The 27,058-nt window shown below is 40.5% G+C and overlaps 1 protein-coding gene across 2 annotated transcripts in view; it reads right to left on the reverse strand.

The window, feature by feature from the left end:
• Positions 1 to 27,058, reverse strand: part of RBM20 (RNA binding motif protein 20) — a 320,520-nt gene that overhangs the window by 111,373 nt on the left and 182,089 nt on the right. For both annotated transcript variants that reach the window (XM_089656499.1, XM_089656500.1), the window contains exon 2: positions 12,511 to 13,441. In XM_089656499.1, the coding sequence (XP_089512625.1) occupies positions 12,511 to 13,441 (931 nt within the window). The remainder of the gene's footprint in view (positions 1 to 12,510; positions 13,442 to 27,058) is intronic.

Raw genomic sequence — 27,058 nt, forward strand, 5'->3', positions numbered from 1 at the left:
CCGCTCCATATTCGCTCCATAAGACACACTGACATTTCCCCCCCTTTTTTGGGGGGATAAAAGTGCATCTTATGGAGTGAAAAATACGGTAAATACCCTTCTTCCACCAATTATAAAAAAGACAACATTGTAGAAGGGTATTTAAATGTTTGATTTTTTTATACTATTTTATTCAATAGTTATATAAATATATAAAGATATTTTGTATTTACGTAATTTAACTTAGCTGTTTTTGATACACCACACGTGTCCTGTGAAAGCAGCTTCGCTTTGCCTGGTATTCCAGTCACTTTTTTTTTTTTTGTATTGACACATTTGCTGCAGGGACTGCACTGAGTGATTTGGCCTATTTCTACAGTTTGAACCATTTTACTTCTTTATTAGCAATAAAGACTGACAGGGGTTCTAATTCTTCTTCACTGTACCCATCTCACTGGATATCATATGAGATGAAATACTACATGGTTCCATGAGATAAATACCGCATATTTCTGAAAAATACCGCATGCAGTATTTTAGAAGCATTTAGTGAATGCCAAAATGTTTTGGGAAAAACGCTGAGCGTTTCTTAAAGTGGTAGATATTGCTTTGTGAATGTTTGCTTACTTTCAACACATCTGCTGAGGCATCCTGTAACAAAATACATTCGGCTAAAGCCTCATTCATACGGGTGCAGGGGCCTGCAGAGCTTGAAAGAGGCATCTGCATGCAAGCAGCCTATGTAAGTGAATGCACAGACTGTACAAACTCACCAGTGTAGAGTATGCATTCGAGGCAACGCACCCACCCCTGCATGCCTGTCAAACTCCACTGTGTGGATAAGTCCATACAGTGGCTGCCTCTTTATCCACTTACATAGGCTGCCAGCACGCAGCTCCAGGCAATGCCAGGCACATAAACAAATGTCTCTTTCACACTCTATGGACCTCTGCATCCACATAAATAAGTCCCTCTTTTATATTATTGGAAGGCATATTTAATGCTTTCTGTGTCACCTTTTATTTCCCTTTCTGTCCTGCTGTCCAACTCCAGGATAAAAGTGATTGCTGGGTAAAATCCCTATTTTCCTTTAGCTCAAGCTGCAGTCACATGATCATTCATTGTCAGCTCCTTCTCATCACAAATTACTTCAGATATGTAGTACTTTTTCCTGTCTTCCAATGCTACCTAAGTCTAGCTGTGAGGTCTCAGGCACCCCTCCTCTCTCCAAGGCTGATAGCACTGCTAACAATGAGACAGCTGCTTTACAGACCACACTTTTCTCTGTCTCCAAGCACTTACCTGAGTCAAGCACCTCTCAAGGAATGCAGGATGAGGGGGCTTGTCAGATAAAATGTTCCTTTCAAGCGAGCAAGTGTTTGGAGAAGGAGAAAAGTGACATCTGTTAAAGCAGCCATCTCTTTGTTAGCTGCATTTTCGGACCCTCGTTGTGGGATTACAGATGCCCTGTCCAACCTCACAGCCAGCTTTAAGCCTAGTACACTATATGGGAAAATTAGACAAAAGAAAAAACTCATTCGGAGTGATCATGTGCTAATCTGTTTGTTAGTACATAGCTTTTGAGAGCCAATCATGACATTTCATGTGAAAATATCTGAAGGGGCAAGCAATTTTTTTTTTCTCATAAGATAACATAATGAACTATTTTTGTGCAATTAGTATAGTATTTGTACAGAAGAAAATCGAGTGACCAAGACTGCATGCTCGGAAACAAAAGAATACAGTACAATACATTACATCACTTCCGAAATTGTATTCTGCCTTACGGAAATTTTTGGAACTTTAGTAACCTCTCCTTTTTTAATATGAGACTAGCATGTAAAAACCCCCCCCCAAAAACAGATGATAATTTGTCTGATTTTCTCATCGTATGTACCAGGCTTTAGATCGCACGTAGCAAGATAGGGAAAAGTACTACATGTACTTTGTCTCCTGGGGAACAGAACACAATAATAATAATGGACGCTGAGACTTCTCAAGCTGAACAAGAGAAATCAATTGATTCCTTCATCTATACACTTTTATGGCCAGATTACCCACTGGCGGACCAATCAAGTACCTGGTACATAGCCAGTCTTCAACGCTGTACCAGGATGATGCCTGCAGGCATCATTCTGGTACCGTTATTTAAAGCCGACGTTTGGCTTTCTTGTAATGGCAATCGGAGGGGCTAACTAGCCACTCGATTGCTATTAAAAGCAGTAGGAGGGGACATCCCACCGGAGTCCCAATTGACCAGCCAGTGCTGCTGCCGGCTAGTCATGGAGCCGAACCAAGCCCAGATCACCTTTGTTAAGCTCCATTAAACAGTAAAAAAAAATTAAAGTGCCCCGTCCCCCAGTGCTTCCGTGCAAAGGCGAATGCAAGTGTTGATCCTACACAAACTATGATTGTACCACACATGTAAGGTATCGCCATGAATGTCAGATCATGGGCAGTAATTTTAGCACCAGACTTCCTCTGTAAATCTAAAGGGGTAACCTGTAAAGACTTTTAAAGCATTGCCTATGGACAATAAAATGTGCGTTGTTTATTGTGTGACATGCTTGGTATCTATTTACTTGACATAACATCATCTTTTATATTTTACAAAAAAATTGGTTATGTATTGTGATTTTTTGCATTAAAATTCAAAAAAGTGTATTTTTTTTCCAACAAATTGCGCTTGATAAACTGATGTGCACATACTATGTGACATAAAAAATTGTAAAACCCACCATTTTATTCTCTAGGGCCTCTGCTTTAAAACAAAATATATAGTGTTTGGGGGTTCTGAGTAATTTTTTAACTGTTGCTCAGCAGACCAACATTTTAGACAGCGATTCCTTCATCTATACACGTGTATGGCCAGCTTAAACATTTTTTTAAACGCTTTAAACATGATCTGCAGACCAACATTGATTCCTTTGCATATACACAGACAGGAGACTCAATATGGATATGAGATGTGCAATATCTACAAGCACAACACAGCAGTGCAGGGCAACAGGCATGAGTTCTAATTTAAAAACAAATGACCAGTTGTGATCAACTTAGGTGTTTTAGTCATATCATCCACTCATGCTCTCAATGGATATGACAGCAAATTGCAAGGAATGGTCAATAAGAACCAAGTATCTGGTATGGTATCTTTAAGTCTAGGAGTAATGTCAGTAGATTAAACCTCATCAGGTAGAAAACGATTCAAAACATCCAAGAGAGGTTACACTGGCCATTATCCTCAGCTGAGAATGTAGAAGCAGCTGCAGGCATATGAGAGACAGATTCTGGGGTAGAAGGTGTAGAAGTGTATTTTCAATGCCTGCATTCCATGTCAGCTATCATGGTAGTGATTTTAAACAGGATATTACTCCCTGTTTAATGCAGGGGATGGAGATGCAGCTCATGATGTCTTGGAAGGATTATGTAGACTCAAGTAGTGGGTATCGGTCTAGGCCAGTGATGGCGAACCTTTTTGAGCCCGAGTGCCCAAACTGCAACCCAAAACCAACTTATTTCTTTCAAAGTGCCAACACTGCAATGAAACCTGAATATCGAGCTTTTGGTTTAGAAAAAACAACTCGTACAGTAGTGCAAACTAATTAACAGTACAGGGATGACCAGAGACTGCGGACACAGTACAGGGATGACCAGAGACTGCGGACACAGTACAGGGATGACCAGAGACTGCGGACACAGTACAGGGATGACCAGAGACTGCGGACACAGTACAGGGATGACCAGAGACTGCGGACACAGTACAGGGATGACCAGAACTGCGGACAGTACAGGGATGACCAGAGACTGCGGACACAGTACAGGGATGACCAGAGACTGCGGACACAGTACAGGGATGACCAGAACTGCGGACAGTACAGGGATGACCAGAGACTGCGGACACAGTACAGGGATGACCAGAGACTGGGGACACAGTACAGGAGATGACCAGAGACTGGGGACACAGTACAGGAGATGACCAGAGACTGGGGACACAGCACAGGAGATGACCAGAGACTGGGGACACAGCACAGGGATGACCAGAGACTGGGGACACAGCACAGGAGATGACCAGAGACTGGGGACACAGCACAGGAGATGACCAGAGACTGGGGACACAGCACAGGGATGACCAGAGACTGGGGACACAGCACAGGAGATGACCAGAGACTGGGGACACAGCACAGGAGATGACCAGAGACTGGGGACACAGCACAGGGATGACCAGAGACTGGGGACACAGCACAGGGATGACCAGAGACTGGGGACACAGCACAGGGATGACCAGAGACTGGGGACACAGCACAGGGATGACCAGAGACTGGGGACACAGCACAGGGATGACCAGAGACTGGGGACACAGCACAGGGATGACCAGAGACTGGGGACACAGCACAGGGATGACCAGAGACTGGGGACACAGCACAGGGATGACCAGAGACTGGGGACACAGCACAGGGATGACCAGAGACTGCGGACAGCACAGGGATGACTGCTGACCTTTGGGGAGGGAGGGGGAGCGGGTACCTGAATTTGACAGGTACCCGCTCTTACTTCCGCAGAGTTTTTTTTTTTTTTATCTTACCTGTTCCTCGATCCAGCCGCGCGCTGTCTTCCCGGCTTCTGTAGTGTGGGCGCTCGTCGGACAGCCGGATGCCCAGTGCGCATGCGCGAGAAGCGCTGCGCTTTGTGATTGGTCCGGCGGCTTCTGGGATCTGTCATGTGTCCCAGGTACCGCCTTACCATTCACAAGGAGCACTGCTTCTTGTGCATGCGCACTTGGGACCCGGCTGTCACGCACACTACAGCCGGGAAGACAGCGCGCCGCTGGATTCTCCTGGCGTGCCCACAGATAAGGCTCGGCGTGCCGGCTGTGGCACGCGTGCCACGGGTTCGCCACCACTGGTCTAGGCTGTTGGTGCCAGGTCATTGAGGAAGGAAACAAGTGGGAGCCACTGGATCATGAGATGGAAAAGCCCGAAGGAACACTTTCTTTCTGACATACTGCAAGTATGCAATGTGTGGGTAACATAGGCACTCACAAACCAGCTGTAGAAGCATGGGAGGTTATATGATCAACTGACTGTGTCACTGTGAGGCAGAGAAACTGTCAAAGATCCTCGTGAGGAGCGCTGTGGCTGTGCATCACCTCAGTCTGAGAAGGAGGGAAGGCAGAGTAAGTGCACGTGCACAGCGTATAACCTCCAGGGGACATGTGGCAGGAATATTACACAGTGAAGATATTTGCCAGGAAACCATGGATCTTCAGATTGAGTCCAAATTTTCTTTTATTGAAGAATGATCACATCACAGATAGGAAAGTGCAACGTTTCAAAGCCACAAGGACCCCTTCGTATGGCATGTGATCACCTGCCTGACAAAGGGGTCCTGTGTGGCTCCCAAAAGTTGCACTTTCCTATCTCTGATGTGATCATTCCTCAGTAAAAAAACATTTGTTCTGAAGATCCGTGGTGTGCTGGGAAATATCTTCACTGTGACATGTACTTTATGATCCAGTCTCTAGCTGGTGGTTGCTGCAGCACCCGAAATGTCAGAGCCTTCTCCAGGAACATGTGTGATGGGAATATTAGTCAGGGCATATGCAGCACCTCCAAAGGAGGAGCAGAAAAATCTGTGTCTGAGGTTCTGTGTACAGGCCGTATTTGATGTTGTATGCATATAAACGTTTACGCTAACCTTTTCATGCATCCAGTGTCCATGGACCCTATTGACTGCAAAGCACTTTGGACCTGCGCTGGCAAAACATGAATTTAGGGCAACATGTAGACATCAGTAGTGTGTAATCAGCTGTGACTATACATTATTAATACACTGCTTAAAAAAATTAAAGGAACACTTTTTAATCAGAGTATAGCATCAAGTCAATGAAACTCCTGGGATATTGGTCTGGTCAGTTAAGTAGCAGAGGGGGTTGTTAATCAGTTTCAGCTGCTTTGGTGTTAGTAAAATTAACAACAGGTGCACTACATGGGCAACATTGAAACAACCCCCAAAGCAGGAATGGTTTTACAGATGGAGGCCACTGACAATTTTTTCCCTACTCATCTTTTCTGACTGTTTTTCACTAGTTTTGCATTTGGCTAGGGTCAGTGTCACTACTGGTAGCATGAGGCGATACCTGGACCCTACAGAGGTTGCACAGGCAGTCCAACTCCTCCAGGATGGCACATCAATACGTACCATTGCCAGAAGGTTTGCTGTGTCTCCCAGCACAGTCTCAAGAGCATGGAGGAGATTCCCGGAGACAGGCAGTTACTCTAGGAGAGCTGGACAGGGCCATAAAATGTCCTTAACCCATCAGCAGGACCGGTATCTGCTCCTTTGTGCAAGGAGGAACAGGATGGGCACTGCCAGAGCCCTACAAAATGACCTCCAGTGGGAATGTCTCTGACCAAACAATCAGAAACAGACTTCATAAAGGTGGCCTTAAGGCCCCACATCCTCTAATGGGCCCTATGCCTGGCACCACAGAGCTTGACTGGCATTTGCCATCGAACACCAGAATTAGCAGGTCTGCCACTGGTGCCATGTGCTTTTCACAGATGAGAGCAGGTTCATCCTGAGCACATGGGACAGACGTGAAAGGGTCTGGAGATGCCTTGGAGAGTGTTATGCTGCCTGTAACATGGTTCAACATGACAGTTTTGGTGGTGGGTCAGTGATGGTCTGGGGAGGCATATCAATGGAGGGACGCACAGACCTCTACAGGCTAGATAATGGCACCATGACTGCCATTAGGTATCGGGATGAAATCTTTGGACCCACTGTCCGACCCTACGCTGGTGCAGTGGGTCCTGGGTTCCTCCTGGCACACGACAATGTCCAGCCTCATGTGGCAAGAGAAGTTAGGCAGTTCCTGGAGGATGAAGGAATTGATACCATTGAATGGCCCCCCACACTCCCCTGACCTAAATCCAATAGAACACCTCTGGGATATCATGTTTAGGTCCATCCGACACCGCCAGGTTGCCCCTCAGACTGTCCAGGAGCTCAGTGATGCCCTGGTCCAGATCTGGGAAGAAATACTCCAGGACACCATCCCTCGCCTCATTAGGAGCCTCCCCCGACATTATCAGGTATGCATACAAGCATGTGGGGGCCATACACACTACAGAGGACCATTTTGAGTTGCTGCAATGAAATTTCAGCAAAATGGACTAGCCTTTTTTCACTTTGATTTTCAGGGTGTTTTAGAACTCAGTCCTCCTGTAAGCTGATAATTTTCATTTTCATCAAACGATGGGGCATCCTTATGTTCCTAACACATTACCCAGTCCATGTCAGCATAGAGATCCAGCATGAGATTTTTCCCCATTGAGATCTGATGTGTTTTCAAAGTGTTCCTTTAATTTTTTTTTTTTTGGAGCAATGTATGTTTGTGCTGAGCAGTGGCATCAGCCAATAGTGTACATTTATGCTGTATGCATGTGAACACTGCACAAACATTACATGCATACAGTACACTTACAGGTTTTTATACAGGATCTTCCTGCACTTTTTGTGCATGAAGCCTTAGCCTAGTTTATGCCACTACTATATTAGCGGTTACAGAACGAAAAAGGAATTTTCCGCAAGGTGCAGTAAATACTTTTGTTTTGTGAATATAGTTGCTCTGACAATGTCTCAGTGTTTGTTCAAATTGAAAGATTGTAGAAATGTAGAATTTGACTTTGGCTTTTGGCCAGCACCAGCTGGTATTAGTAAATTGGCATTTATCCTGAACCAGGATAAATGATCTAAATAACCACAGAAACCTGGATGAAAGGCAACTCTAAGGTCCAGCATAAATGTAACATAATTATATTGCTGACAGGTTGCCTAAAAGAGAGCGTGACATGCACACCAGCCAGATATAGGTGTTGTCAGCTGATACTGTGACAAGAAACACATGATGTCACTCAAAAATGGAGACACAGCCTTCAAAGAGCCTCCAACACCTGGACCCAGGGAGCAGCTTTACAAACTTCCCAGCTATTTACAAGTCATACCAGAAGTATCACACAAAGAGCTTTTTCAGGCTCCAACCTTAACAGTCATTTATGTGACTTTTATGGGATATGGAATACAGAAATATAATCCAGTAGTGCACTATTTCACTTCCAAATGGTTCCTGTTATCCACATCATCCAAACAGTAGATATATTCAGATAAATGTATAATGTCAGTTGTTTGCAAAGAAATTAGTGATATGTTTGCTGACATTTAATGTCTCATTTACACAGGCATTGATATACATGTGTTTATGTGCATTTGAAGGACAGTTCTAAAGGCATATTAAATGCATTTCATCATTTTTTTCCACTTGCTGTCTGGGCCGATTTCATGAGAAATGTATGTGTATGAGAAATGTATGACATTTCTCATACACATGTTAAAATCAGCATTTTAATGCTAGAAAATTAATTAGAACCCCCAAACATTATATATTTTCTGAACGCATACTACTGCACTGTTGTATTTATTTACATACATAGTAAATAGCTGCACTTCAGCCTTTTCGTGACCAGAGGTTATTGACACCTAGATGCCCAAGCCAAGTTTAGCAGCATCAGCATGAGTATGTTAACATATATAAATACAATATATATATACTTTTTATTTTGGTTTTATATAAAGCTTTAATAAAATTATTTTCCTGATTTAGACCCTGGTCCAGAGTTTGGAATGTGTGTAAAAATTATATTTTCATTCCATCCTCTCTGTTCATGATTTGAAGTTCCCCATCAGTACCATAATTTTTAGATAATTTATGCTGTGGTCTCAGCTTCAGAAATGTACCACCACAGGGATATCTCTTTTTTTGTTATTAATTGTGAATCTATTAAGGTTCATCTGTTGGAGAAGGGTGTGACCTGTCTTCCCAACATACAGTCCTGTCGGGCATTTTGCACACCGTAAGGTATACCATACTTGAGTATTTGCAGCAAAGGTTATCCCGTATTCTGTACCCCTGCGGAGATCTTGCTGTTGCTATCCTATCGGTGATGTGGTGATGTGTGCAGATGCCACATGTCTTCTGCATACAGAGAGGTGTTCCACTTTGTCTTGTACTGTTTAGGAAGTTGTTGTAGGTTGGGTGCCTGTCGATATCCTAGTAGTGATGGTTCTGAAAATACCTCCCAACCACTCTCTGCAGCAGAGACCATAGCGTAAATGATCTAAAAATGAAGGTATTGATGGGGAAGTTCACACCATGAAAGAGGGGCTGGAATGGGAATGTAAATTTATATAAAAAATGCTAAACTCTGGACCGAGGTCTAAAGCCTAGCACACATGATCAGAAAATTGTAGGGAAAATACTGCTTTCAAAGCAATCGTACGATAATCTGATTTATTAGTACACAGCTTTCATCTAAAATAAAAACCGTAAGGGACAAGCACAAAAATGTTTCATGTATGATACCAGATCGTACGATTTTCATTTAATCAGTACAGTTTTCGACCGAAAATACAATCTCATACATTACATCACTAAAAAAAAAAAAAAAAAAAAAAAAAACACGGACGATCATTCATCCAATATTCTAATCATGTGTATGGGACTTAAATCACGACAGCAATTTTATGTGAAACTGTGCTGTTATGGTTTTTATCAATTCTTAGACTTCTGAAAACAGAAGTTTTTTCTCCAGCCTGTGGAGGTGAGAATTGTGCCTGAAATATTTATCTGTGAGTTAACTGCCCTGATAACACCTCTAAACTCTTATCTCTTACAAAAGCCTTTACAACTAAAGTGTGCCAAGAAAAAAGTACTTATAATTAAAAATAATTTATATGTTATTGTTCCTCCTTGTAACTTTATGTATAAAGATATTACTATTATTAATATACAGGATTTATATACAGTTTGAGCAGCACTTTAAAACATGAGGGCAGACAGTACAGTTCCAATACAATTCAATACAGGAGAAATCAGAGGGCCCTTAGAGCTTACAATCTAAGAGGGGAGGGTCAAATGATACAAAAGGTAATAAATGTGAGGGATGTGCTGATGGAGAAAATAAAACTCCAGTTGTTAGTTGAGGGCAGAATAGGATTCTCTGAAGAGGAGGGTTTTCAGGGACCGTCTAAAAGCAAACAGAGTAGGAGATAGTCAGACAGACTGGGGTACAGCATTCCATAGGATAGAAGAGGCTTGAAGTCCTGGAGGAGAGCATGGGAGAAGGTGAAAAGCGAGGTCTTGGGAGGAACAAAGCGAATGATTAGGTCAGTATTTCGAGACCAGGTTAGTGATGTAGCTGGGGCGGAGTTGTAGATGGCTTTGTAAGTAGATGTTATGGGTTTCTGAGCAATTTTCCAAAATGTATAAAGCCTGAAAAAGAGATTTAATTTGTCCCGAAAGCTTTAGCTTCATTAACTTAAATGTTAGCCAAGAAATGGTATCACTTAAAGAGGAGCTCTAGTCTCCCCCCAGAAAAGTGAAAGTCAGCAACTACAAATACTATAGCTGCTGACTTTTAAAATAAGGATACTTACCTGTCCAGGGATCCAGCGGTGTCCTCACTCTTATCTAAGGGAAGCCAGCATTGAAGCCTTGCGGCTTTCACAGCTGGTTTCTCACAGCACATACATGAGCCACACTTTGTGAATGGTCCCTCAGTCTTGTGGGGCCTGTGATGTGTCCCAGAAGGCTGTGGGGGAAAGGGGGGAGAACTTCTGCTTATATCGCCGAGGGGATCCAACTGGAAGTGGGAGCGGGTACCTGTCAAAACCAGGTACCTGCTCCCCCCCCCCCTTCCCCAAAAAGTGCCAATTGCTACAGAGGAGGGGAGGATGCAAACAAACAACTTCCCCTTTTGACTGCAGTTCTGCTTTAAGGTCAAGGCTTTGTGCATGAATTGATGGCTAACATGACTGCTTTTCTATATTTTTATAATACTGTAATTATATCTGTCAACTACAGTATTTGCAGCTGAGAAATGTCACCTTCAAGCTGCAGGCTGAAGACTTATTTTGTTCATAAAGCCTCTGGCCAGGGTGTGAACACTATGTTATTGCTGAACTATTCTTGTTCCTGACTGTCAGTGGGGACCACTTGTGTTAGTGACAGCCAGGATTGAGAGCCACCAACCGCAAAAATTGCTGGTTTATGTCTATGAAACATAGGAATTTTATTAATAAATCACATCCCAACATTAACTCGCAGACTGCAGAAGGGAAGGGGTTAAGGAACAAGTGCATATGAGAGGAGCACATGCAAAGTAATACCACCAGACACTGCCTTAACCTCCTTAGCGGTAATCCCGAGTGTAGCTCGGGATAAAATTTCTATACCAAGAGCGGAAACCCCGAGTTACACTCGGGCTTACCATGCGGCGTTGCTCTGGGGGTCCCTGCAGCACTTACCTTGTCCTTCGCTCCCGCGATGTGTCCTCTGCAGCGTGCAAAAAAATGGTACCGCTTTCAGCACAAAAAATCTGAAAAAATCAGACCGCCAAGGAGGTTAAGCTGGCCATAGACAGTTCGAATCTCAAATGGTTCAGCAAGATCTGGCCCAGATTCGAGCAATGTATGGGCAGGATGAATGTACCCCAGTTGATTGATCAACTTGGGTACAACCAGATTGCTGGATTTTACATGCGATTATTGCTAGCGACTGTTATAACCGCTAATAATATTCACTGTCCTCTCCTGGCAGGGACAGCTTCCCCTCCCCCCATGTCCCGCCGGGAGAACACAATGGCTCAGCAGGAGAGATTCCCCTGTCAACACTGTCTGTGTTGATGGGGGAATCAAGCAAATTTCTTTCCAGCAACCCATGATTGTGGCCTGCCTTACTCCATTCTCAGACCACAGGTGACCTCTGCTCTCAGTTTTGGGGTTGGGGGAGGCCACATAAACTGTACTTATTTACTATATGTTTGCCCGGCTGTCTCTGACCCTTGCTTGATATCAGGTCTATGTTACATTCCTACAACATAATACACACTAACTACCCAGCTGTTATCAACCCTTGCCTGGTATCTGGTTTAAACCTCCTGCTCACTGAAATGCCAAGCTGTCAGGCCAGCTGAAAGATTAGAACTTAGCTATTTGTAGTGGCCTTTCTAGGGCAGTAATATTTTAAAGAAGATTCCCACTTTTAAGCATAAGCAAAAAACTAAGTGGAAAAGTTCACGTGCAGCAGCAGGCGACTACCCAGTTAGCTAACACCATTCCTGCTTGCGGCTGCTTTATGGACTATAAAATACACTCATAAACCATTTCATAAAAAAGGGACTATATAAAAGAGAACAAGGCAAGGTTATCACCCATGTAAGTTATGTAGGAATAATGAATATTAAAAAGCTGGGGATACATAAATTAATTTCTCATGCCTCTCATATTTCTCATAAAACCATATGACAAAAAAAAGTACAAACTGTGACCAATCATTAGAACAGACTAATTCTAATCTTTTGTTGTCTGTGCTAAAATAAAAAATCTGTTATGTCCAACCAATATAACATAATAGTGCAGTGCACAACACAACTATCTTTTCATTTTATCAAAACAGCACCCAAGGTTACCGACCTTCAAATTGAAGACTTTTTTGTTGCACATTGTACAGGTGTGTGGTAGGTGAACAGGGGGTATACCATGGAAGTCATTCAATTCCTGTGGTTTCAAATTCTTCAGTGACGAGACGCAGTTTGTGGGTTTTCCATTATTTTGTCTGCTGAAACCTGGAGAACTTGAAGGGCTGAATTTTGTGTCAGAGGTTGGTTCTTCTGGGTTGTAAAGCTCGCTTCTGCTGTCAAAAGGCTGACTAGATGATTGCCAGTGGTGAGATGATTCCCATTGACTGTTTGAAGACACGTTAGGGACCCCCTGGCTGGTGTCTCCTTTATGGGCCATTGGATGATGAGGTCCATGTGTGCCATAATACTGATTCTTAAATCCTGCTGCATTATTGTGTTTGGGAGGATAACGACCATCCATTGATTCTTCCTGTCCACAAGAGAAGCCATGATACCCAGACTGTTCTGTCTCCGATCCAAATGGCTGAGAACCTTTGTGGAATCCCTCCAACTTATTTCCTCCCATGACTTTACCAAAGGGTGGCATAGAGTTTTGGTTTGGATTCTGAGTATGTTTTGGTGCCATGGCTGCCGGGTTTTGAGCAGAGAATGGTAGTCCAGTAGAAGGAAATCGGGCATTGTGCATGGCGGGTCCAAGAGAGGCCATTGCTGCAGGGCCCGGGGCACCCATTATCGTGGCATTTCTCAATGGGTTAAAGAGTGGCTGGGACATAGCCACCTTTGAGAGAACTTGGTTGAGTACTGTAGCAGCAGCTGTGTTAGTGGTCACTGCACTCTGAGCCAATTTTAGCCTCTGTAGGGTGAGCTGAGCCTGCAGCTGAGCAAGTTGAAGGCTAGCGGGGGACGGCAGTAGAGGGTTAGCAGTTCCGCTGCCTAATGGACTGTTGATAGAGAAAGGATTCTTCTCTAGGAACTGAGATGCACTGCAACAAAAATAAATTACTGTTAGCAAATAACAATGCACAAAAAGAAAAATGTGTACCATCAGTCACAGATTCATTACCTCTAAACACGGTTGTGATATTGACAAAAGCTGGCCATATATGCTAAAAAACATTTTTCCGTTCAGTCTGCATGTTGAATTAAATAAAAATAGTCACAGAGATACTTTAACCCACACTAGACAGCCCAGATGGAGGAATCTCGCTCAGTTCTTGGTCAGCTCTAAGCAGAGAGGGGTGACAGTCAGTCATCCCTTCTGCTCTGCCCCTCCAGAGCTCACTGCAGTGCCGGCCTGGGGAGGGGCGGACCAGCTGGCTTAGGCTCTGAGCGGCACGCTATGGGACTGAGACAGCTACTGTTTAGGCATCTGAGTAGATCCCAACATTTTTGTCGCAATCCATCCAGAGCTTGGAGTGGCTTTGTGACGTCAGCCAATGGCAGGCTTTAGCCCACTGTCAGCTGATTCTAGGTCACAGGAGAACGTAAGTACACTCGTGTGACACAGAAGAGAAGTATGACCAACAAGCTTTAATTTCATATTTCAATTTTTTTTTTTTTTTTTTTGCTGTACACTGATTTCTATGTGTTCAAGGGGTTTGCTGTTTATTACTTTAAGTTTCATTTATAATGACTAAAAGAATCTGAACAACAATAGATATGATTGTTTTCTATCTCCAGCAAATTCTAGACCTTAGGTAGCTTGTTAATTTTTTTGTGACTAAAAGTGCACGTTTTAAACCATGTTTTCTAATACATTACTGTGGAATTTTTATATTTTAACATTTTTCAAATATTCACTTTCTATATGTGTTTTTTAGCAGGAGGCTTCTCTTTACAGCTCTGTGCATCAAACAGAGTGTATATACAATTTAACAAGTGTTTTCTTCGTGTTACCGATGCCTATGGAAGATTATCTATTTGGAAACGGCCAGTAAATTGTTTCAAGCAGAGTTTTTTAAAAAATGCACAACCCAAAACACACAGGTGAAAATGGTAGCATTGGAAACAATAGTACATAACTCTCTTTGTGCTTTAGGGGCAATTAAGGTACAACTGCCCCTTCAATTGTTATGTATGGTATCATCTTAGAAACTGCTTTTTTTGCCCTTTTATTTGCTTATGTTACTTCTAAATATGAGCATCAAAAATATTATTAAACCGTACAAATTGCATTTTTTTTTCTAAATACACAATGGACAGCAGGTCCCATAGCACATGAATTATAAGAAGCAATAAGTTGCAATTGAAGCGCCACACCACTGTTAAGAGGTCCAGATACAACTTTATTCCATTAAAAGTCAGGGGTATGATTTGACTAAGGCTACGTTCACCCCTATGTGTTTTTAGTGCTTTTTGCAGAAACGCACTACAGTCCATTTAACATGGTTTTCTATGGAACATGTTCACATCTAAGCTTTTTTGAGCTGCTGTGTTTTTCGAAAGGGTCAGAGACTTTTTTTAAAAGCAAAAAGCAAAGTTTTTACTACAAAAGAGTTCAATGGAGAAGCTGCTGAAACGTATGGTAGTGCGTTTTTTGCTGCATTTTACATTTTTACTCTGCCCAGCAACAAAAACAATTTCACTTTCACATAGAAAAAAAAAGAGCTGAACAAAATGAAAAATGCAGTAAAAACGCGTGAGAAACGCGTGTAGAAAAATGCAAAACAGATTCTACTGTTCAAAGTAAAACCATGTACAGATAAAAGATGGTCAACTAGGCTTCTAAAATGATTCTAGAAAAACTGTAAAAAGTAAAAATTGTAAGCAAGGCATAAAATCATTCTGGAAGGCCATGAAAGAAAAACCAGCCCAGCTCATGTGGAAACCCCTCTGTGAGGGCAGATAAGCAGTCTTTTATTTTGCTACACATTACTTGTTCGGTGATGCAAGACATATTTTATAAAATAACATCCCTAGGCAATAAAAGCACCATAGCGTGCCAATTTATCTTCTTTTACCTGTTCCACAATCTAAGAGCCCCAAAATTTGGTGCACATGAAACAGGCAAATACTAACTTTGCAAAAAGCTGTATCATGCCACCACGGGCACTTTAGTGATCTATTGAGAGATGACCCACTGCTATTAGGTAAATTCAACATATGATACTGAGAGTTTCCAAGGCGTTGGAGCTCCTAGTGAGAAATTAAGTTTTAGAAGCCAAACTTATGCATGAGAAACCTATGGTGCATGCTACTGTTTAGTGAAGTTACTTTATGTTACACCATCTGGTGACAGGTGCTCTCGACCCAAGCAAGATATTATGTTATACATGGAGTATGGTGGGCTGTACCCTTTATTGGTTTACATCTGTTGGGGATGCCAACATTAAGATCTCCTTGTCCTGCCTACCTTTGAGCTTTGTCCATCACTATTTCTATGTTGCATTTACCACGTTAAAAGTGAATAGAAAATTCAATAGAGAGAGTGGGGCTCTTTCATAATGACTTTGGCATATATGCACAACAAAGAGCTCAACAGCTCTCACTGAGAACTCATCATCAGAATCCCTAAAAGATTTAGAAAACTGTTCCATCATTCACCAGAAACTGAAATATCAGTTTTGGTTGGACTGACCCTTTCAGATCCCAGCACATGTATTCCTTGCTTGCTCCAGATGCTCAATACCATACAGATTTTATCCAACCTTGATGCTTCTTGTACAGTTGTGTTCAAAATAATAGTGTGTTGAAAAAAAGTGAATAAAGCTCAAAATCCTTCTAATAGCTTTTATTTCCATACACACAAATGCATTGGGAACACTACACATTCTATTCCAAATCAAAACATGAAGAAAAATATATCAAATTTGTGTTGTTCCTCTAAAAAAATTGAAGAAAAGTGAATATTAGACTGTTCAAAAAAATAGCAGTGTTTGTATTCTTCTTTACAAACTCAAACATTCACTATATAAACTGAGAAATGTTTGAAGATTTTGCTTTCCTTTGAATGACTTCATGAATATTTGGTTGTAGTCGCACTGTTTCTGAGAACTGCTGTACATCTGTGTTGCATGGAGTCCCCCAACTTCTGGCACCTGTGATCAGGTATTCCAGCCCAGGATGATTGGACGACATTCCACAGTTCTTCTCTATTTCTTGGTTTTGCCTCAGAAACTGCTTTTTTGACGTCACCCCACAAGTTTTCTATTGGATTAAGATTCGGGGATTGGGCTGGCCACTCCATAACGTCAATCTTGTTGGTCTGGAACCAAGATGTTGCACGTTTACTGGTGTGTTTGGGGTGGTTGTCTTGTTGGAACACCCATTTCAAGGGCATTTCCTCTTCAGCATAAGGCAGCATGACCTCTTCAAGTATTCTGATGTATTCAAACTGATCCATGATCCCTGGTATGTGATAAATAGGCCCAACACCGTAGTATGAGAAACATCCCCATATCATGATGCTTGCACCACCATGCTTCACTGTCTTCACAGTGTACTGTGGCTTGAATTCAGTGTTTGGGGGTCGTCTGACAAACTGTCTCTGGCCACTAGACCCAAAAAGAACAATCTTACTTTCATCAGTCCACAAAATGTTGCGCCATTTCTCTTTAGGTCAGTCAATGTGCTCTTTGGCATAATGTAACCTCTTCAGCACACGTCTTTTTTTCAACAGTGGGACTTTGCGGGGGCTTCTTGCAGATAGCTTGGCTTCACATAGGCGTCTTCTAATTGTAACAGTACTCACAGGGAACTTTACACCTTCTTTCATCTTCCTGGAGCTGATTGTTGGCTGAGTCCTTGCCATTTTGGCTATTCTTCTATCCATTTGAATGGTAGTTTTTCGCTTTCTTCCACGTCTTTCAGGTTTTAATTGCCATTTTAAAGCATTTGCGATCATTTTAGCTGAGCAGCCTATCATTTTCTGCACTTCTTTATATGTTTTCCCCTCTCCAATCAACTTTTTAATCAAGGTACGCTGTTCTTCTGAACAATGTCTGGAACGACCCATTTTCCTCAGAATTTCAGAGAGAAATGCACTGTAACCAGCATGTACAACATTTGCTGCCTTCCTTCCTTAAATAAGGGCAATAATTGCCACCTGTTTTTCAAAGAATGAATGCCCTCACTAATAGAACTCCACACTGCTATTATTTTGAACATGCCCCTTTCAATTAGTGATTCAATTACACAGAATCAGCAGCATGCATGTCATGACTGTTGGGTCTGTTGGATTTCTATTACTCTACTACACCTGCTAGGAAATTATTTGCCATGTAGAAATATAATTTCTACCAAAAACAGTGATTGATCAGGTTATTGATGCTATTATTTTGAACACAACTGTATAAAGTAGGTCCAGTCTTACAACCTCCACACTGCACAAGCTGTTTTCAACTCTCTGTTTTTAAGTCGTGTGAACAGTTTGTTTAGGATTCCATGGTGCTAGAGTATCAAGACTGGGGGATTAACTGAGCAATGCCCGTCACAGACGTGACGAGATGTTTAAATTAGAAAAACAAGCTGCACCTGCGCTTTACGTTAGTAGAGAACATCAGTGAGCACTTACACAGCCATTCTGAAATGTTATCTGAGCACTTATCATGGATAGTCAAGGCCAACCTAGGCATACTTTCCTGTTAAGAGCTACAAAGACAGACCATATTACATGCATAGAGACATACGGCAGCAAGGAGACGAAGTCTCTGTCACCGAAGCTTTTATCGGACTCAAAATTGATCACACTTGTCCATCACATAAGCTGAGAATTGACAGTAATGCAATGCATTAGACATATTAATCTTAAAAATACTTTTACAGTGGAATGAAGATGAGGCTACTTATGGGTCATTTAATATTATATCAATACCTGAGCTATGTAAAATGGAAATTCTGACGATTTGGTTTGTACAGATACAGGAGGATCTTAAAGAGCAACAGTGTATCATTTTATGAAAACACTGGCTGAAATGAGCAATATGAAAGGTACCCTCTTGAAATATTTTGATTATAAAGAGTAAATAAAACGGTTTTCTTAACAAGCAGCAAATGAGCTTTAAAACAAGCCCTCATTGACCTCTGTAGTTACAACCTCTGTGGCGAAATTCATCCTCAAAGTTCACAGTAGAAGCAATACAGTCATTCAAACTGGGCACCAGCACTCTATTCCCTCCCCTTTCTCATTCACCTGCTGTTTTTACTTAGCAGATTAGAAGGCTGGCAAGCTACCAACTCACAAACCAGGAAGCTTTTGCTGTAAACTTTGAAGATAAATTGATCATTTACTCCACAATGCCTTCAGCTAGACAGGTCAGCGAGAGCTTGTGATAATGTTGACCCCTGGTTCACATCTGTGCAGGTGTTGCCGCTGCAGATCAGCTGCAAAAATCCATTCAGCAGCAAGACCCGCACAGAGGAATGCGGACCCGCGATGGGTAATTCTAATGGCATGCAGCCCGCACTGGAAATTGCAACCATACTGGAAACTGAGGTTCCCGTGCAGGCTGCGTTTTCCAAAGAAGTGCAGGGACTTCTTCCATGCGTTTCCTGGGGCACGGGAGTCCATTCAAATGTGTATATATATATACACACATAGCACAACCGGCAGGGAGAAACCAATTTTATATTCAGCTTTTAGCATCACCTCTCCGCCTGTTGGACAGTGAACCAGTAGCATTGCATTGCTAATCTGCTGACCAATTAGCAGAAAAGTGGCATAGAAAGAAATAAAGCTGAAACAGGAAATCATAGGGGCACCATCTTGGCTATGCCTGTAACAATAACATTCAGATCCTTGGGGGAGATTTACTAAAACTGGAGCAAGCAGAATGTAGTGCATCTGTGCATAGTAACCAATCAGCTTTTAACTTCAGCTTGTTCAATTAAGCTCTGGGAGCTGACTGATTACTATACAAAGGTGCACTGCATTCTGTGTGCTCCAGTTTTAGTACATCTCCCCCCATGTCCGGCAGAACAGATGTAAAACTGGTCACATAGATATGAATTTTAACTGTGAATTCTGCCTGTGAGATGCACTTTAATAAAGAACTCACTAAGAGCTGTTGGAATACATTCATACAAAACAGGTATCACCTTTACCTGCAATGAACGACAGCAAAATACTTGACACCCTGACAGGGGCGGACTGACAACTCATGGGGCCCCCGGGCAATAGGGGATCATGGGGCCCCTGTGTCCTTGCCCAAACTCAAAAAAGCCCATGAAAAAGGTACCAGGGGCATCTCATGGGGCCTCCTACTGACCCTGGGCCCTCGGGCAGTGCCCGAGTTTCCAAATGGTCAGTCCGCCCCTGTACCCTGATAAAATTTATCTTTGTGTCTGCTTCCTCAAAAAAATACCATGCTGGTTGACACTGAAGATTATATTGTGCTAATGGAGAATATATTTCCTGGATCACACCTGTGTAGACTTTACTGAAAATATGAGTTGTCATTCTAGGCTCCTAATTGTATTTGTATCCATATGTGTATGATTGTAGAGGGCACAGGGACCCAAAACAGTCTTATCCCATGGAAAGAGTTGTAGTCACACTGAAACTGTCATGTGGTCAGTTTATTTGCAAACAGTAATACCTGGAATTCTTCCATAATTAGAATTTGAGTATCAGTACAACCAGCATCTGCAGTATGTAATTATATGAAGCTCAAATGAAATTTTTATTACATCATTTTTTTTTTATTCATACCACTTACAAAAACAAGCCTGTAAATGGAGAAAAATTTACTTTGGTGTGTTTGTGATGCAGAGAAAAGCCCATTTAAAGGAATGATGCTGCTCCAAAAATGCAAAAAAAAAAACTGTGCGCTAAAACTGTGACACTTTGCTATCACTACATGTGAACAGGGCCTGAGAGAAGACAGCAGGGAAAGTACATAATCTACAACTGTATCACAGCATGGACAGTAATCAATTACATCATATACAATATTTTTATAGCACAAGACTGTACAATATACTGAATTATGTTGACACACTAATACATTGTATCTATTAACAGATTTCCATATTCTGATGTCTCCGCCCACTAAAGGCAGGACTTCCTTGTCATTTTTTGGTGATAAAAGAGTACCTAAACCCAACATTTCATATTCCTGATATGTGCCTGCTGTACCATGTAATTGTGTGAAAAAGTATCCTGTTCGCTTTGTATTGCTTCCTTTGTGAGAAATCGCTGGTGTTCCTGCCAGTCCCTCTACTTTCCTATTAAAAACTGACCACACTAAGCAGGAGAACAACGTGTGGCCAGTTCCCTATCTGTGCTGGGAACCCAGACTGCTCTCCTCCTATAATCAGACTTCTGCTGTCACGCAACCCCCCTCACAATCATTCAGTGGGAAGATTAGTGTGCTGACATTTCTCCTCCCCCAACTCTTATGCATCTGAGAACAGACGTTATGTGATCACTTATAAAAAAGGGGGAAAATGTATTTATGTTTTTTTTTTTACATCTATACACAATTGTTTTGCTTTCATTTCTACTTTAAACTTGGTTGTTTTACAAGGTGAGGGTTTACATATACTTTAAAATGTTACAAACAGGACGACAAAATAAAATGGAGGGGATTTTTGAGTGTAAGTTCCTTTGGGACATTCCAGAGAAAAGACTGTTTTAATGGCTTGTTATAGTATCATCTGCATGAACACGTTGCGCAACCGCTGACATTTTCCAGAAATAAAAGATTTTTCTTTAACACTTTAACTCTTTCTTTAACTGATACTACAGGATGTCATAGTTAAAAAAAAGAAAATTACAAAATTTGTGGCTACCTATAATTTGTAGAGCCAGTTTCAGTTTTTAGCATATTTATCCACATAATGAAAATTTGAACTTAAATAAAGTAGACTATGAATGGGGGCCTGTGGACACCTGTATTACTTTCAGAGGCACCCCTCAGACCTGCCAAGTTAGGTGGATTCAGCCAGTATATTATCAAACACCTCCTGCCCCAAGTCTGTGACTGGACTGTATAGGATCAGCAATATACAACATCCCTCTGCTCTCCACTCCTTGCAGTAGATTCCTTTAAAGCATAACTGCATGCATCAAACCCTTATTGGCTCATACTGATGCAGTACATGGGGCACACAGGCTTATTGCTTTTTTTTTTTAACATATGCCTGCACTTCAGCTTTAAAATCCACCGTACAGACATCAGTTCACTAAGGTGTATTTTACTCAACAATAATTCTCTAAAAATGCTTAATTCTTACCCTAAATACAAGTGCTCAAATATTATTCTGTTACATGCAATAGTTATTTAACTATTATTTAATTGTAACATGCATTTATATTTCATGGATCCCTATTTTTCTATAATGAAATATTATATTTTTACCTACTTCTATACCTTTTAGAAGTGAAAAAATCTGTGTAATAATGTTTTAGAACCTAATGCTACAAAAAGTCATATAACAAGAAAAAAAAAATAAACATAGAAAATAAATCTGCTCATGTAATTAATATTTTTGTGAAGTACACTGCTTCTTTTTACCAATTGATCATGCGTATGTACATTTTTAAATCTATATTCTTAGTGTATAAATCTGCATTTGATCTCCATAAAGCTGAAGTTATTTTAAACTACATGACACAATTTTTTAGGCATTTGTGACGGCGGCAGAAAGCTTAATCCCCTTGCGATACATTGTGAAATATGTTCGGTAACACATGGGCTCGGTATGTAATGTCCGGAGCATGTCTGCTCTGCATTTCAGCAATTATTCATGCTTTACTGCTCACTGCCATGCTTATCAGCGCCAAATCTGCAAGATCCCCGTACACGGCATTAGCAACTGGCTAATAGTAGCTAGTACAGCTGATTCCTCCCACAATGCAGTCCTTTTGGATTCTGCTCAATATGGAAACCCGTATTCATAGGTTGGTTTCTTGTGCTGTTAGTTCACCCAAAATAAGTTCCAAATAAAGCATATTCTGAAAGAGGTTTCATAACCAAAAGCAATCTTTTTTTATATTGTAGCTTACCTTTTCTTAGATGTTTTGGCTGCATTAGTTTTCTTTTTTTGTTTTTTCTTTATTGTATTCTCACCTGGTGATCTGAACAGTAAGTCTTCTGTTTTTCAAAAGAACAAGCTTAATTGCAACTGGCACGGTTGCTTACAATTATCAGCTTTTATGTATTTATGGAAAACCTTTATCCCAAAAGGAAAAAAAAACATATTTGCTGTAACTGCTTGTAAAGTATAAACTGGAGTTTGTCTTCAATTTGTTAGTGTGTTTACATCTGCTAGTGCAATTAACAATCCCCTCCCCCCAGGCTGACAATGCTGCTGTCCAAAGTAGTTCCTGAGTGCCTTCATCCAGAGTGGGGGCACTCTAATGCAGGAGGTGTGTTACTGGATCACTAGGTGAAAACAGAGGGTAAAAAAATCTTAAAAAAGAAAAGTTTTGGAGTCACCACATCTAATTATTGGTAAGCTGCAATATATAGCATTTTTGGTTGTGAGTTTAATATCACTTTAAATGCTCTAATTTCCTACATATTCCTATTACTAAACCTAACCCCTACTAAAACCTTAATTTTTAACCTAACCCTTAACATAACCCTGATGGCTCATTCACACCACTGGCAGCCCTACCCAGCGCAGTCCCAGATGAAAGACAAAAGGCAATTTGACTTGTTTAATACAATGTCAGTTCACACCACTGCATTGCAAGTACATTTTTCAGCACAGTGGTTTCTGGTGCAAATCATCGCAATGCAACAACTCTGTGGTGAATAGAACCTAATGAAATGTCATTTGTGACATATCAATTAACTTCTAGAAAAAAAGCCACAAAAAGCACATAAACAGAGTGAAGCACGGGGATTATTGTATTGCCACTGTTTCTTCCTAGCCATTCAAACAGTGCGACTGCTGGTGTGAAAGAGTCCTAAAACTTACGGCAGGCGTAAACACTAACTAAATTAATTTAAAGGATAAGCTCACCTTTCATAACATGTTACACCCACATTCATATTTTGGAATACACCAACCCCCGATCCCCACCTCCTTTCCCGCTTTTACAGCTAACGGGGGATCTTCAGTCTGTTGTCACAAGAAACTGAAAGAGAGCTGCATGGCTCCAGCGATCTGCTGATCACTGGTGCAATGGTTTATAGGCTCCTGCAACAAAAAATTATAAATGCACATTTTTTTACCTGCAAAAAAAGTGCATTTATTATTTTTTTTCTACAAGGTGAACTTATCCTTTAATGGGGGGATTTATTAAAATTGGAGCAGACAGAATTTGTACATGGTAACCAATCAATGTCTAACTTCATCGTGTCCAGTTAAGCTTTGAAAATAAAATCTGGAAGCTGATTGGCTGTCATACACAAATGCTCCGTGACTGCTCTATTGTCAATGACGTTTGAAGTTGATAAATATATTAAAGCTTTACCTTAAAGTACTTTAACCTTAACCCTCAAATTAGCCCTTAACAAATGACCTGAACAATAACATATCACTTAACCCCCTTAACTGAAACCAAAGCCTTAGCCATGCCACGTAACCTTAAACCATAGTTTCTAAAACACATTAACCTCTGCAAGTCTGCAACAACTTTACATAGATCTTCTGTGAGAGGTTTAAGCCGAATACGATAGGAGAGATTTACTAAAATCGGAGCATGCAGAAACTGGTGCGGCTGTAAATGGTAGCCAATCAGCTTCTAAACACAGCTCGTTCAATTAGGCTTTGGCAATAAAACCTGGAAGCTGATTGATATCTATGAAGAGCTGCACCAGATTTTGCTCTCACCAGCTTTAGTAAATAACCCATTTAACCCCAAACAAAGACTCTGCCATAACACTTGACCTTAAACCTTACTTTCTAAAATGAATTAACCTCTGCAAGTTTGCGCCTACTTTATATAGCTCTTCTGTGAGAAGTCTAAGCCGAATACTATGGATCTGTTCAATGTGTTTTCATAAGGAAAATGTAAAACAGTTTTCAAAGCAGCCAACGCCACTTGCTACCCAGAAATAATACATTTTCAAACTGTGAGGCTTATATTTGAAGTTCTTGTTGGAGACTGATTTAGTAAAGAGGTTCAGAATGTTTACACAAAAAAGAGTGAAGATTCACATCAACTATACAATCATGTACAGACAAACTAAACAAACAAAAAAAAATGTGTTTGTTCCCTGATTGGATAACTGAAGTCTTTACTTGTTTGTATGGACATTCTCAACCTTCCATTCTCTAATCAACTTATTAGTCTCCCCAAAAACTTTCCTTCTGTCAATAAAGGTGGAACATTTTAGCAATGTAAACATAATTAAATATTAATATTTTTCCCTGATATATTATAGGTACATTAAACTTTAGCCAAAAACACTTGTTTTGTATTTTTTGGCACTGCACATAATTTATCTCACCCGAAAAGCTAATTTATGTGAAAAGCTAATTGATTGGATTCAGAAGTCCAATCATGACACTGCCCCCTAACTTAAACCTTGATTGTAAGCTACCCTTTAACCTAAGCCCCTTTCTCCAACCTGAATTTTACCACTATCCTTTGTATTATCATATCAATTCTCATTATCAGTGCAGTACTACTAGCACCAGTATTTTTTTTTCAGCAACAAAATTTAATGTATCAAAAAAGTTGTGTTTGTATTCAATACACATGTTCGAGATATTTCATAGGAATCAACTGCTAAAATGTCTCTGTTCACAAAATACATTTTGTATGTACACTTTTGTGTTTGGATCCTGTGATGATAGACAGACTGTGACTTTCAATGGCTTCTTACCACTGAAATTATACTGCAAAAATGATAATTTCCAAAACAGCTGTTCCTGTTCTACACAATTGGTAGTGGTGCCACCAGTTTACCTGCTGCAAATGTTCATTTCCCAAAGAATGTTTTAAAATGTCAATTCTGAAAAAGTCAGATTGCATCTATTAGGCATGTTTAGCTGGTAAGTTGATTTTAAATATACCTGTGGTATGTTGCATTATTGAAATACATTATATTTATAACTTCATAAGACCAAAACAATATAACAGTAGCTTATTTATAAGCAAAATGTTTTCTTTATTTCTAACAGGAAGGCTGTTTAGATCTCTAGGTATACCTAGTTAACATTTTTGGCTAAAAACCCAAAAGTTGAAGGGCTACTATTATGTAAATTAGCTGATGACCAGACATCCATGATAATTTGGTGTCTGTGCCTACTTTATTTCAAATTCACAGGGTGTTAGTGGGAGATGTGCTGTGTCACCATAAGGTCATTTTGACAAACACATGAAACATGATTAAAAGTTTGGTTCAGGGAACAGGACTTTTTGGTCATTTATGGAGACCTGCTCAAAAGTGGCATGTCATCATAGCAGTACACCAACTAATAAAGCATTTCATATACTGAATACTACTTAGGAAAAAAATGTGACCCTTTCTGAACAAACCAGCAAATCTGTTTTTTTTTTTAAAGTCAGATATTTGTATTTTTAAAATGAAAGTACCGTACTTTAATTTGCCCCTTATGTAGAAATGTATTTAATGTATTGCTCACCGGTGTACAACAGCCATTTTCAATTTGCTAATTTAACAAAAGTGTGTGTGTGTTTTATGAAAGAGCTATAAATATATTAATGATTCCCCAAATTAGGAAATCCAGCTTTCTTCTAAAATAAAATAATTTCTAAATTTTAGTACAATAATTTAGGCTTCAACAGACCTGTAAAGTATTTTGGAAACGCCATGGGTTACACATAATTTACTATACACAGAAACTTCTCGGCATGATAGACTGTCGGAAAGAAACACAGGTCCGTAGATCTGTTCCAGCTTATAAAGACCGGCCTCACGAATAAGTAGGTACACATGTAAATAAGTAGATATATAAATAAATAAGTAAACAAAATGTAGTGTGACAATATTTATTTCTGTAAATGAGTTTTCAAGTGCACTACAAGCATTAACTGGGACAGCAGAAGATATAAGTAGCCTTTATATTTCCAACACCATATACCCGTAATATCAGTTCACACCACAGAATTATCTTATTTTTTCTGTCACCATGGACAGTTTTGGGTCCAAGATGATAAAATTAATGGGATAATCCTGAGACGGCTGTAATGTACTCTTAGGTTTTTTGGTTATATTATGGAACCCCTAAGCACCTTGTGAGCTGCCGCTGATTACCAATAGCCCATGTCACCTTACAACATTATTTCTATATGCAGTGTACTTTAAACTCCTAGAGGATAAAATACTACTATGGCTGCTACTAGAGATACTAATAAATACTAACATTTTTATATAATTCACCTGTTCTATATACTGTATATATTAAGGATGTGTTAAAGAATACATACTGATGCAAAATACATACTAATGTTCTAACGCAGTAGAACTTTGTTCATTGTTACCTTGTAGATTTTGGTTCACTAAACTACATACATTTTCTGCTGGATCAGAAGCAACAGAAATTATTCTGTTATCTGTGCATAAAGAACAGCAATCCTATGTAATGCTAGATCACTGTGATGCTGGGCAGACTACAACAATAAAGAGTTCACTTTTATATTGAAGCTGCACTGTCCATTCGGAATCAGTGGAAAACCATCTATTTTGGTGTCCACTTAAATCTCTGACTGCAATAGAAAGATACATAGGGGTTGATTT

Source organism: Staurois parvus, unplaced genomic scaffold, assembly GCF_062004578.1.
Source record: "Staurois parvus isolate SC_StPar_1 unplaced genomic scaffold, SC_StPar_1.0 ptg000911l, whole genome shotgun sequence".
NCBI classification, from domain to species: domain Eukaryota; kingdom Metazoa; phylum Chordata; class Amphibia; order Anura; family Ranidae; genus Staurois; species Staurois parvus.